The sequence below is a fragment of the Capricornis sumatraensis genome, chromosome 12, assembly GCF_032405125.1.
Source record: "Capricornis sumatraensis isolate serow.1 chromosome 12, serow.2, whole genome shotgun sequence".
NCBI classification, from domain to species: Eukaryota; Metazoa; Chordata; class Mammalia; order Artiodactyla; family Bovidae; genus Capricornis; species Capricornis sumatraensis.
This window is the reverse complement of record NC_091080.1, coordinates 40,237,131-40,249,633: the sequence shown is the minus strand read 5'-3', so window position 1 is coordinate 40,249,633 and position 12,503 is coordinate 40,237,131. Positions and strand designations below refer to the sequence as shown.

At 39.2% G+C, this 12,503-nt stretch overlaps 1 protein-coding gene across 1 annotated transcript in view; it reads right to left on the bottom strand.

Moving 5' to 3' along the window:
* KATNAL1 (katanin catalytic subunit A1 like 1) overlaps positions 1-12,503 on the bottom strand; it is a 36,569-nt gene that overhangs the window by 15,784 nt on the left and 8,282 nt on the right. The window contains exon 3 of the mRNA XM_068984555.1: positions 5,108-5,276. Coding sequence (XP_068840656.1) covers positions 5,108-5,276 — 169 coding nt within the window. The remainder of the gene's footprint in view (positions 1-5,107; positions 5,277-12,503) is intronic.

The window sequence follows — 12,503 nt, the reverse complement described above, 5'->3', positions numbered from 1 at the left end:
TGCAGAGAGAAATAAATGGCTCCCTGTGGGCAGACTCTCCAGTTCTTTAAGTCGCTGGGTAAATGACCAAACAGTACTCTGGTAACTGGACTCCAAAATGAATAATTTACTGTCTCTGGTTAGCATGATATGAAACTGAATTTTTAGGAAGATTCTTATACTTCAGATGATGGATCCCAATATTGACACTTAAAAGGAGTAAATTTCTGGCATGCTTACACAACAAAGATAATGTCAACAAATTTAAAATTAGCTCAGCCTAGAACATATTTTATAATAAAGATGGGCCAAGGCTAGTCACACTCAAACATATCACTGCGAACACTCTGTAATCGTTTTTAAAACTCTTCTAAAAATAAATCAACCAGAGAGTGAAAAACAGAAACTGATATATCTGGGATTTAACAAGCTTTGATATGACATTGTAATTTAAGACTTACCAAAAAAATATTAAAAAATATAGGCAGAGAGTCATTTTAATATGAATATCCAAGTGGTGGGGAGGATTTAATAAACACTATCAAGGGAAAGTAAAAGGTGTACACTTGTCTGGAAGCAACAGGAAGCACAGGATTTTAAGAAAAATAAATATATGACTATCTATGTCCAAGACATTCTACTGTGCCTTCAGTGTAAGTTCAGTGCATGAAAATAAGATTATCTGATAGATTACTGGCAGAAAGTTAACAAGTAAATGCCAAACACACATAAACTGTGAAGTGCTATGAAAAAAATGAGTGGTCAGTATAGTTAAAAGGTACTGAGCAAAAAGAACAGGCTGGAGGGGGACTCCCCTGGCAGTCCACTAGTTAAGACTCCTAGATTCCACTGAAGGGGGCACAGGTTTGATCCTTGGTTGGGGAACTAAGATCCTGAATGCTGTGCAGTGTCGCCAAAAAAATAAAAATAAAGTATTTTTAAAAAATAAGAATAGGTTGGAAAGATGGTCAGAAGTCAGCACACTGGGCCCTCTAGACCATGGGGAGGTGTTTAGGTTTTATTATTCTAAGTAAATGGGGAAATTTTTGAAACTTGCTAACAAGGGCTGGGAGGGATTGGGGGCAGGAGGAGAAAGGGAGGACAGAGGATGAGATTGCTGGATGGCATCCCCGACTCGATGGACGTGAGTTTGAGTGAACTCCGGGAGTTGGTGATGGACAGGGAGGCCTGGCGTGCTGCGATTCATGGGGTCGCAAAGAGTCGGACACGACTGAGCGACTGAACTGACTGACTGACTGACTGAAGAAGGGCAATGACAGAATCTGATTTCATGTTAAAATGACCCTTGTAGTTGCTATGTGGGAAAAATGGTGGGCTGGAGAAAGAAGGAGAAACAGGGAAATAAAAGCCTGTAGCAGCAAAGTCAAGGCTCTCAATTCACAGAAGAAGATACGTGGGTAGAAAGTCAGTCAAACCACTTGCCCTCCCACCCAAAGTTTCTCAACAGTACACATGAGACCTGAATACAAAGTAAGTACTCCAAAGAAGATTCTAGATCTTTTTCAACTCCAAATGGTGAGGTGACTAAAAAGCAAAACTAGGAAACTAAAACTAATAATTTATTTGGGTGATACTGGGAGACCAACAAAATGGGTGACAACTATCCTTCTTAACAAACAGATCAATTAAAATAGGAAATATCAAATATGAGTGAATAGCTGTGGTTTCGGTTAACCTGCTAGATTAACTGCAACCAGAAGAGTGGTTCTCTTTGGGAAAGCAGTAAGTGGCAGAGATCAGAAGGGATCATGAGTATGGCTTCTGAGGAGCTCAATGCTCTATTTTTGACCTCTGAGCAATAGTTAAATGGATTACACGGTAGTTACAGAGGTTGCATGCAATCAGTCTAAGCTGACTCTTACTGGTTTGTAAGAGCCAGTTATTAAATTTTCAGGAATTTTTCAAGCCAACTGTGAAAAATAGCCATTGGTAAAAATCATACAAACTTAAAATAAATTATATTAAAAACAGAAGAAGTAATTACTCCAAATTCCTCACCGCCAACTACTGAACTATCACCTATGTACTGTACTGCGTCTACACTGCAGAATGGTAGGCTGCTACTCATGTCAACTCTGAGTTCAGTGATCTCGTGTTGGCAGCCTGGATCCAGTCATAGTGGAAGTGTTTATACCAGAGAAACCAGCAATTATTATAAAATGGGGACCTGATTTCTTGTTCTGTTAACTGTCTAGTCTTAAACTAATGGGGGAAATATTAAACTAAAGCGTGTGTCATTTCTATAGTTCTTACAATGTAAATAGCACAAACAATTAAGGCAATAAGTTTTCAGTATTTGAAAACCATGATATGATTCATCAAAGTTGTTCACATGATTGATAGAGGAGAGAAGTTCTGACATATGTTTCTGTCGTTTCATTGTCAACTGACTCAGTAATAAAAACAAAGTATCAACCAAATCCTGTCAGAATTCCATTCCTAATCATCTGTCAACTACAACCATAGGTACCTACAGGTGCAAGAGTTAAGCAAAAAGCAGCAAAGGCATTTCATGGGGTTCCATGGGCCCTATAAAAGTTTACAATAAAGTCTTACATATTTTATTATTTGTAAATTATATGTTGTACATCCTTCATTATGAGACTTATAATTTGTGTGAATATGTATGCATACTTGAATACATACAACTTTTTTTTCAAAAAATCTAGTTATTAGACATTTACCAGTACATTACTAGTTAGATGATCATCATTCATCAAATATTACCCTTATAATATACTATAATATAGTATAATATAGTATAATAGTATAGTATGGTATAGTTTAGTATAATATAGTATATTATAGTATAATATACTTTTCTTCAATAAAGAGATTTTTTTTAGGTCATTGTTTATTTGTATAACTACTGATCCACATTTCTCAAAAGAATACTTCAATCCAGTTTATATCTCTCTATATCAGACATTCCTAGACTTAAGCATGAGAATGAAAATATTCAAAAAATGGCCATTTACTACTAAGTAATTCAATCAATTACTTAAATCAATTACCATATAACCACGATGGTGTGATCACTCACCTAGAGTCAGACATCCTGGAGTGTCAAGTCAAGGGGGCCTTAGGAAGCATCACTATGAACAAAGCTAGTGGAGGTGATGGAATTCCAATGGAGCTATTTCAAATCCTAAAAGATGATGCTGTGAAAGTGCTGCACTCAACATGCCAGCAAATTTGGAAAACTCAGAAGTGGCCACAGGACTGGAAAAGGTCAGTTTTCATTCCAATCCCAAAGAAAGGCAATGCTAAAGAATGTTCAAACTACCACACAATTCTACTCATCACACACTAGCAAAGTAATGAAAATTCTCCAAGCTAGGCTTCAACAGTACATGAACTGAGAACTTCCAGATGTTCAAGTTGGATTTAGAAAAGGCAGAGGAACCAGAGATCAAATTGCCAACATCCACTGGATCACAGAAAAAGCAAGAGAGTTCCAGAAAAACATCTACTTCTGCTTTATTGACTATGGTAAAACCTTTGTCTGTGTGGACCATGACAAATTGTGGAAAATTCTTGAAGAGACAGGAATATCAGACCACATTATCTGCCTCATGAGAAATCTGTATGCAGGTCAAGAAGCAACCACTAGAACCAGACATGGAACAACAGATCGGTTCCAAATTGGGAAAGGAATATGTCAAGGCTATATACTGTCATCCTGCTTATTTAACTAATATGCAGAGTACATCATGCAAAATGCCAGGCTGGATGAAGCACAAGCTGGAATCAAGATTGCCAGCAGAAATACCAGTAACCTCAGCTACGCAGTTGACATCACCCTTATAGCAGAGAGCAAAGAGCAATTCAAGAGCCTCTTGATGAAAGTGAAAGAGGGGAGTGCAAAGGTGGCTTAAAACTCAACATTCAAAAAACTAAGATCATGGCATTCAGTCCCATCACTTCATGGCAAATAGATGGGGCAAACAATGGAAACAGTGACGGACTTTATTTTCTTGGGCTCCAAAATCACTGCAGATGATGACTGCAGCCATGAAATTAAAAGACGTTTGCTCCTTGGAAGAAAAGCTATGACAAACATAGGCAGCATATTAAAAATCAAAGACATTACTTTACCAAAAAGGGTCGGTCTAGTCAAAGCTATGGTTTTTCCAACAGTCATGTATGGATGTGATAGTTGGATCATAAAGAAAGCTGAGCACCAAAGAATTGATGTTTTTGAACTTTGGTATTGGAAAAGACTCTTGAAAGTCCCTTAGACTGCAAGGATATAAAACCAGTCCATCCTAAAGGAAATGAGTCCTGAATATTCATTGGAAGGACTGATGCTGAAACTGAAGCTCCAATACTTTGGCTACCTGATGTGAAGAACTGACTCACTGGAAAAGACCCTGATGCTGAGAAAGACTGAAGGCAGGAGGTGAACAGGATGACAGCGGATGAGATGGCTGGATGGCATCACTGACTCAATGGACATGAGTTTGAACAAGCTCCAGGAGTTGGTGATGGACAGGGAAGCCTGGTGTGCTGCAGTCCATGAGGTCACAGAGTTGGACACGACTGAGCGACTAAACTGAAGCACAGCACAGAATCTCTACCCAGTATTATGTTTATTCACCAACCAATTTCCCAGATAAACATATATACTGAAGGAAATTTTCTCATGAAAGAAAAAAAATCTACTCAAAAATTTACAGAGATAAATATAAGTTTTAAAAATCTGTATCAGTAATAAACTGTAAACACTGTCTTATTCTGTGAAGACTACATATACATCTATTTCCTTATAAATCTTTCCCCTACAGTTATTTCATTTATTGTTCATTTTACTTCAGAATACTAGCTAAAATATTTTTTTAAGTTTTAAAACTTTATTTCGAATATTTCTACAAAAGCTCCATTTTACTTAAGATTTGTACAGATAAATTTGTGTGTGTGTTTATTTAATACATCTCTGAGTTTACTGGCATTGCAGAATGGCCTTCAAAATGCAAAGACTGCATAAGTTTTTGATTCAGAGTTCTTTTTTATATCTCTTCCATGTTAAAACCAAGCCTACAAAAATTACAATATGCACCAAAGGTCATGGGCTTAAAGTGAATGAGTCAGGAAGAGGGAGGCTTGCCTTGTCATCTCTCCCTCTGGCTCTGCAGTCCTTGTCCCTGCTGGTGGAGGGCTTCTCGCTCTTAGATATGGGATGTGCTCGGCCTACGGGTCCCCGGGCGCCGCCTCCTGGCATCTCTTTCCTCAGAGGTCTTACTTCTCGATTGGGACGCCTTATCTGAGGTGGAGCTCTAACCAAAAAAAAAGGCAAAGTACTTCAATACTACCTCAGTTAATAAAACTATTAAATCAATTAGCCCACAAAGTCAGTTTTTCCCCTTTTGCCAATTCATGGTCACAACTATTAGGTCACTTTTTGAAAGTACTTTTCTGTAAAAAATCCTGGTTGATACAAATATCAAATAGATATAAATGATACATATAACAGCAATTACTTTGTCAGAGTAACAATTAATCACCAACAGAGGGCAATACAGACTACTCCCATCTTATAATCTTAATAGTGTAACAGAGTATCAGTTCCTTATTCATTCCTGTCCTAAGCCAAACAAGTAACTTCTAAAAAAAAGTATTAAGAGCTGAAAAGACAAGAATTGAAAATATGTCTATCTGCATAGCTTACCAGTTTATCCTTTACAACCGAAATTATTTTCTCTGCTTCTGTATTGGAAAAACCAGCATTTTATTCATCAAATTACAAATAGCAAGGCTTAATGAAATCTTAATTTAGGTGTATCTAAAATTCATGCTTTGAAGGTGTCAAAAATCAAGAATCATTCAAATTATACAGGCCCCCAAACGTGAACCAAGAATTCTGATAACTACATGCGGCAAAAGATGTTAATTCTATTTATAGTGGAGACCATTTCACAATACACACAGATATTGAATCATGACGCTGTACACTTGAAACTAACATAGTATGTCAATTACACGGCAATTTTAAAAAAGAATTTTTATAAACATATAACTATGCTGACAAAGTAGCACACTTTGTCTCACGTCATGTGAAATGTGTCTTCTTCAAATAGTAAAGTCGGAGGGCTCCTCAGCACAGTACCTACTTGCCTCTCTTTGGGTGCTGGCCCAGACGCCGTCACTTTGTGTCTAATTTCCTGAGCTGTCTCTGCCTCTGTTTTCTACCTTTACTCTCTCTACAGTTCCACCTGTATTTGTAGCCCTTCACATTCCGTATGTATATCCCTTTTTCCACCCACATGCCAAATCTATCAGTATCTCTTTTCCAGCTTCTTGCTTTTAATTCATCTAACTCATCATGGAAGTTTCTCTCTGATATCAGGGAAGGCTCACATGTGTACAACTCAATAAACCCAGGAAAATGGATGACAAGCCAGGAAGGCTGCAAACTCAAGGTGAAAAATGGGTAACATACTGTAGCATCTTCAAACCACTGGAATCAGATCACTGCATGAGAACTGTTACGGATGAGAGAGCCTGGTGGAAAATGTGTGTCTACCTACTGGGTTACCACACACTGACACTGGAGTCCTTGGAATTCAATCCAATTAAACAATTATGTACTGAACACCCAGACACCCATTAGGAGGCAGATAGCCTCTACTGTGCTAGGCCCTCAGAGGAGACAAAGATGAAAGAGCAATCTTGTGGGGAAAAAAATCCACAGGAAAGGAACTCAAAAACATGTATAGTGAAATGGTTATACAACATTTTCAAATTTAAAGGCATTATTATGTTTTTGGTTCTAGCACATTATTAGTCTTTTAAGTATTCTGACTGCCAGTAAGATAAAAGAAAATGTGATGAGACTGGCAAAGAATAAAAAAAAGAAAAATGCTACACTGCTCTGTTCCTAGTATTTCATGGCAACCATTGTTTTTTGACTGAACTTCCTTTTTGATGAAGAGGTATCAAGTAGGGGAGCAAAACATTATTACTCTACATATATATAAAAAACAGTAAATATATATATAATGGTAAATACATATATACATAACAGTAAATGCATATCTGCATGTATATAAATATCTCTCCTGCATCAGATTCGTGGCCAAAGACAATCAAATGCAACCAACAACCTCCTTATGCAGAACACACTTGACGTGTGTTTGCCTTCTGTCAGCAGCTGCGCCTGCTATTTAAGTCGTCTGTCATTGTTTGTGGTCCTGCTCTTCCGAGGCACAGCCGGCCTGAGGCTTTCGCTGGCAAACAGCAAGCCCGTCCTTTACAGCTGCGCAACGGGCTGCTGCGCGGCTGCTGGGCTGGCCCTGCTAGGCCTCCGTGAGGAGAGGAGAACTGCAGTGAATCCTCAAACAGCTCTTCTGCCTCCTCAGCTTGTGCCTTCCCACCTCGGCCGGCTATTTAGCAGTCTTGGAGGAGTCCTGCTGTAGTCCATTTTGCACACACATCCAGGTCAGTAAAGCTGTGCTGCGAGAGGAATTATTTCCAAGCTCATACACAGGCGGCACTCCAAGAGTGCTACTGCCGACCCTGTCCCGCCGCTCAATACTCTGACGAGCCCATCTCCGGCCTGCATGAAACTGCTCAGAGGCTAGACCCGCCACTGGTGGCCAGTCCAGAGTGGCACAGAAAGCCTGCCTGTGCTCTGCAGGTCTTCAGGTCCGTCTCACTGCAGTTTGGTGTTACATCTGAAACAGACTCTGTCAGCTTCCCAAAGGACATCCTTGACTCTGTCTGTACTTATTCCTCCACTAGTGCATCACTGCACAATGTCATGCTTCAATTTAAGGACTCAGCGACAGCTTCCAGGCTTAAACAGTAAGTCTCAAGGCTGGTTTCACCAGTCTCTTTTTTAAAAAAGACTTTATTCCTAGTAGGGCTGCACTGCATCATCAGAGCTTCCCTGGTGGCTCAGTGGTAATGAACACTTGCCAGTGCAGAAGATACAGGAGACACGGGTTTGATCCCTGGGTTGGGAAGATCCCCTGGAGAAGGAAATGACAACCCATTCCAGTATTCTTGCCTGGAGAATCCAAAGGACAGAGAAGCCTGGTAGGCTACAGTCCGTGAGGTCACAGTCAGACAGGCACGACTGAGCGACTCAACCCCCACCTGCCAGAGCGTCATCAACCTCTGCCCCAACAGTCTAACCTAAGCTGACACCCTCCTAGCTTACAGCATTTCAAATCAGAGAAGCATTGGCAATCTGCAGAGAAACAAGCAGCTCGTCTACGCGGAGCTCAGCTCTCCCGTGGGAGGATATCCCCTTGTAGGAATGGGCAGAAGAGTGCCTTATTCTATCATGTGCAAACAACCCTGATTTCCTTCAAAAGTCAATTCTTCCTTTCTAAGCAAAATTAATCATCAATGTTGTATGTAAATGTGCCTGTCTGGGAGTGGTGGCACTGCTGATTGGTAAACACCATGAAATAACCCAAAGGTCCAGAATCAGAACAGATGCATGAATCATTATACACAATAATGGGATACTATATATACGTGAACATAAATCACAGCCATGTGCAGTAACAATAGATCAATCTCAGGACCATAATGCTGGGTGAAAAAGTAAGCACAAGAACACAGACAGTAGGATTCCAAGAAAAGCCAGATACTGTTTGGAGATAAAAACAAATACCTGAACTTTTGATGAATGCAAGACACTACACTACATAATATAAAAGGCTTTTGTATATTGGGTTAAGTTTTTCCTCATTATCTAATGAGCAAATCAATCCCATTCAGAACTCAAGGAGAACTGCCAGCCATGCTGATATGAGCAGTTCTGTGTCCTCAAGGAGGAAAATCTCTTCAGAGGTCTACTTTGATTTTTTTTAATATTCACCTTATTAAAGTTAAAAATATAAAAAATTCAGTTAGTCCTTAAAGTTTGTGGATTTGTTTACAAATTTTTTTCTATGCATAAAAGCAGCAGATTTTAGAAGTCACTTTTAAGAGGCTTCTGAATAATACTTGATGCCATTTAAAACCTAGCTAATTAAATGCCACTAAATATTTTAACCTACGATTATAAATATATTTCACAATCTTCTTAGTTCTTCAATTATGTTTCTCAACAAAGCGTAGCTTATATATACAGTTTCATAAACTTAGTAACTTAAACTTACAAATGAAATGAGGTAAGCCTCAAATTCTCCTAAACATTCCCCCAAAGTACTTAACACAAATTTTTATGTAAAAATTACAGATCTAAATTATTCCATAATACACCTGATTGGATTTGCATGCTTATCACTCTCAATAGCCGTATTTTCTTATATTACAAGTACATAAAAATAATAAATATGTACATATCTCTTAACCAAAAAAATACTACTATTACAATTTTGATTCTCTTAAGACATTTTTTTTCTTCATTCTAATGGCACTGGAATTTAAAGATACTTACCCGATACAGAAGATAATTACCGTCCGAGTTAACTCAGATGACATTTAGCCAGAAACTTAAAATGTATGCAATCTGGGGCTGCAGACACATTTCTCACACCAAATATTATACAATCCCATTTAACTATCATAGGGGCTGTCTTCTTAGCATTTTGATGTCACCCACAACTAGGAATTTCAGCAAGGACAGTGACTAAATTCTTGTCAAAGACTCTGATGGGACGCACTAAGCCTCATTCAAAAAGTTGCTAAGCCAGTCATTCTATCACTTCTAAGATAGCGTGGGAAAGGGGATGATAACATCACTGATTATTTAGTCTAATGGTAGGATGCCACCACTCCCAGGCAGGGTGATAATTTATTAATTTTACTTTGCTTTTCTTTGGGTCTAAAGATTAGCCCTTGCCTTTTCTATTTAACTCTAAAGAACTTTGAACTTAAAATACTTAAAATACCTTTCTTCTGCCTAACTCTAAAGACCTTAAAACTGGATGACAACAGCACTGTTTCAGAATATAAACCAGTGTATAGAAACAGACCACAGGAATCTACACAACTTTTACAGATTATATTAAAATATTATCAGTTGAATTTTAAATGTCTCACAGTTCTTTGTCTACCTTATAGTCAAGTTCTAAAATTATTCTACTGATTTGCAAAATATGGGAATACAAAAAAATATGAATAATCACTGCACTCAAGAAGCTTATAGTTTAGCTAAAAATATATACATATTTTATGTATTGTATTGGACATCCCTTTTCTAGCCACATAAAAATCCTACAACTAAAGCCTTGCTGAAGAAGAGTTCCCAACTAAACTATAAATAAGAGTCCTCAAAAACAATAAACTGGAGGGTAAGGCCCTCAAGAACTTAAGATAAGTATATAGATATAGTTTATTTCTAATGACTTGAATTTTCTTTTAGTTGTTTTTTCCTGTAACATTAAAAAAAAAGATAGCAATTCTGAATAAAATGTAACAAATACCCTCTTTATGCATAGGTGATCTTACCAGAAGATAAAGAGAAATAGAAAACAGCCAAAAGATAAATAAAATATAGCTAATGGCATTGTGGTTCTTGAAGGTCCCAGGTCTCTGCCAGCTCAGGGCTTGAGGTTTTAACGAGCACATAGTGAGGCCTGAGGCCACACTGTCGAAGATGACCGGAGACCAGCGCGTGAAGCCAGGACTCTCACAGGGCACAGTTAGACATGCACGTGGAAGAAAGAAGTACGTCTGTCCGTCCCAGCTTATGCTCTCTATGTGCGGAGTAAGCGCAAGTCTCCCCTAGAAACAGTGACCAGGGGTCTGCACACATGTGATTTGTGATTTAGCTCCACACTCACGTAAGCCAAGAAATTTACCTAAAAGTGGTCCAGGCAGGTGACATCCCCAAGGCAGCTGGCTGGGGCCAATACAGACCCTCCAAGAAGCGACATTCCTCTAAATAAGCCACTCCTCAGAAGGGCTCAAATTTCGAAGGGACACTCTCAACTTGACCACCAACAAGGGCCATCAGAAATAACAAAAAAGATAAGGCGCCAAATAACTTCTAACAACAGAACTATTAGTTATGAACTATAAAATGGCTAAAAGCATAAAAAAGAATCTGAAACAAAAGAAGCATTTAAGTCTTAAGTCGTGTTAAATAAAAATAAATCCACACTTAGATAATCTGTAGTGAGACTACTTAACACCAAGACAAAAAATAAAATCATAAAAACAATGAGAGAGAAAACAGAAGGTATCTTTATCAGTACAAACAACAGTTAGACTGCTCATGCAAGCCAGCAGACAAAAATCCCGCCACCACTAAAATCTCATCTGCAAAGCAGGGTGAGAACAGCCTGGAGCTGAAGTGAACACAGGAAGAGCACAGGACAGCAGCAGGGAACGACAAGAGCAGGACGTAAGAGGAGAAAAGGCCACAGTCCCGGGGGCTGGGGAGAGGGGGACAAGAAGGGAAAGGGAAGAGAGCAGTGTCAGAGAAGCCCACAGCAGAGGAGCACTCCCGAGAAGAGAGCTGGTGAACACAATCACCTGTTAAACACCGTAACTCTTGAGAACTCGGCATTCCATTTTAAATTTGGAAGCTGTCTTTTAAGAATTCAGTCCCAATCCTGCAATGAACAGAGACCCAGGATCCCTACTTCGTAAGAACAAGCAGTGAAAGGCAACAGAGGCAGTGTATGCATCACAGCAGTTGCCAAAGGAACCAAGAGGGAAGAAGACAGGTAATTAGATGCAGCAGGGCGAAGACTTGTTTCAAGAAAGAAGAAACAAAATGAACACGTTATGATTTCAGTCTGACTCACCACTATCTTGTTCCCACTCCTTAGAATATCGCTAATGAATTAAAATTTCTATCTTTCAGTTGTCCTTTCTGTAACATAAAAAAAAAGATAGAAATACCATGTTTTTAGGCACTAATTGTAATAAACACCTCGAATACCAAAATAAAATTTCAAATGAGTGACCACTGAGTCCTACAAAATTAGACATATGCTCCCTAGAAAGCTCACATAAAAGAAATAGAGTAGCCAGTTGGAATGGAAGTCCCACTCTTGGGACCCTTCAGCTGAGAATTTAGACCCTGGAAAACACCTGCACCCCTGCACTCGCTCTCGGACAATCTTGCTGCTTCTCTTCGTAACTGTCTGTCTTCCCTGCAGCTACTCTGATCAGCTGATCCCGCACACGGGACCCCGTCTCCTCTGGCCTACGTGGGGGCACTGCTCCAGCACGGTACCCTTTCTCCCCTGCACCATCACTCTGCCCCTTCCTGTTGCGGCACTCGCATCAGCACACAAACATCTCTAAACAACAAATTCTGATTCCATGTCTTCCCCAACTACTACTCAATTTCTGTGCTCAACACTTGTTGAAAGAACTTCAAGTACTCATTGATTCCTACTCCTCTCTTCCATTCTCTGAACCCACCCTCCATTCCACCAAAATCACTCATCAGGGTCACCAATGAGCTCCACGCTGCTAAATCCAATCCAATTCTCAATCCTTATCTTACTTAACCTACATGCAGCATTTGATGAAAGTTGCTTAGAATCTTCAAACTTCAATTTCTTCTAAAAAAAAAAGGGGGGGGATGA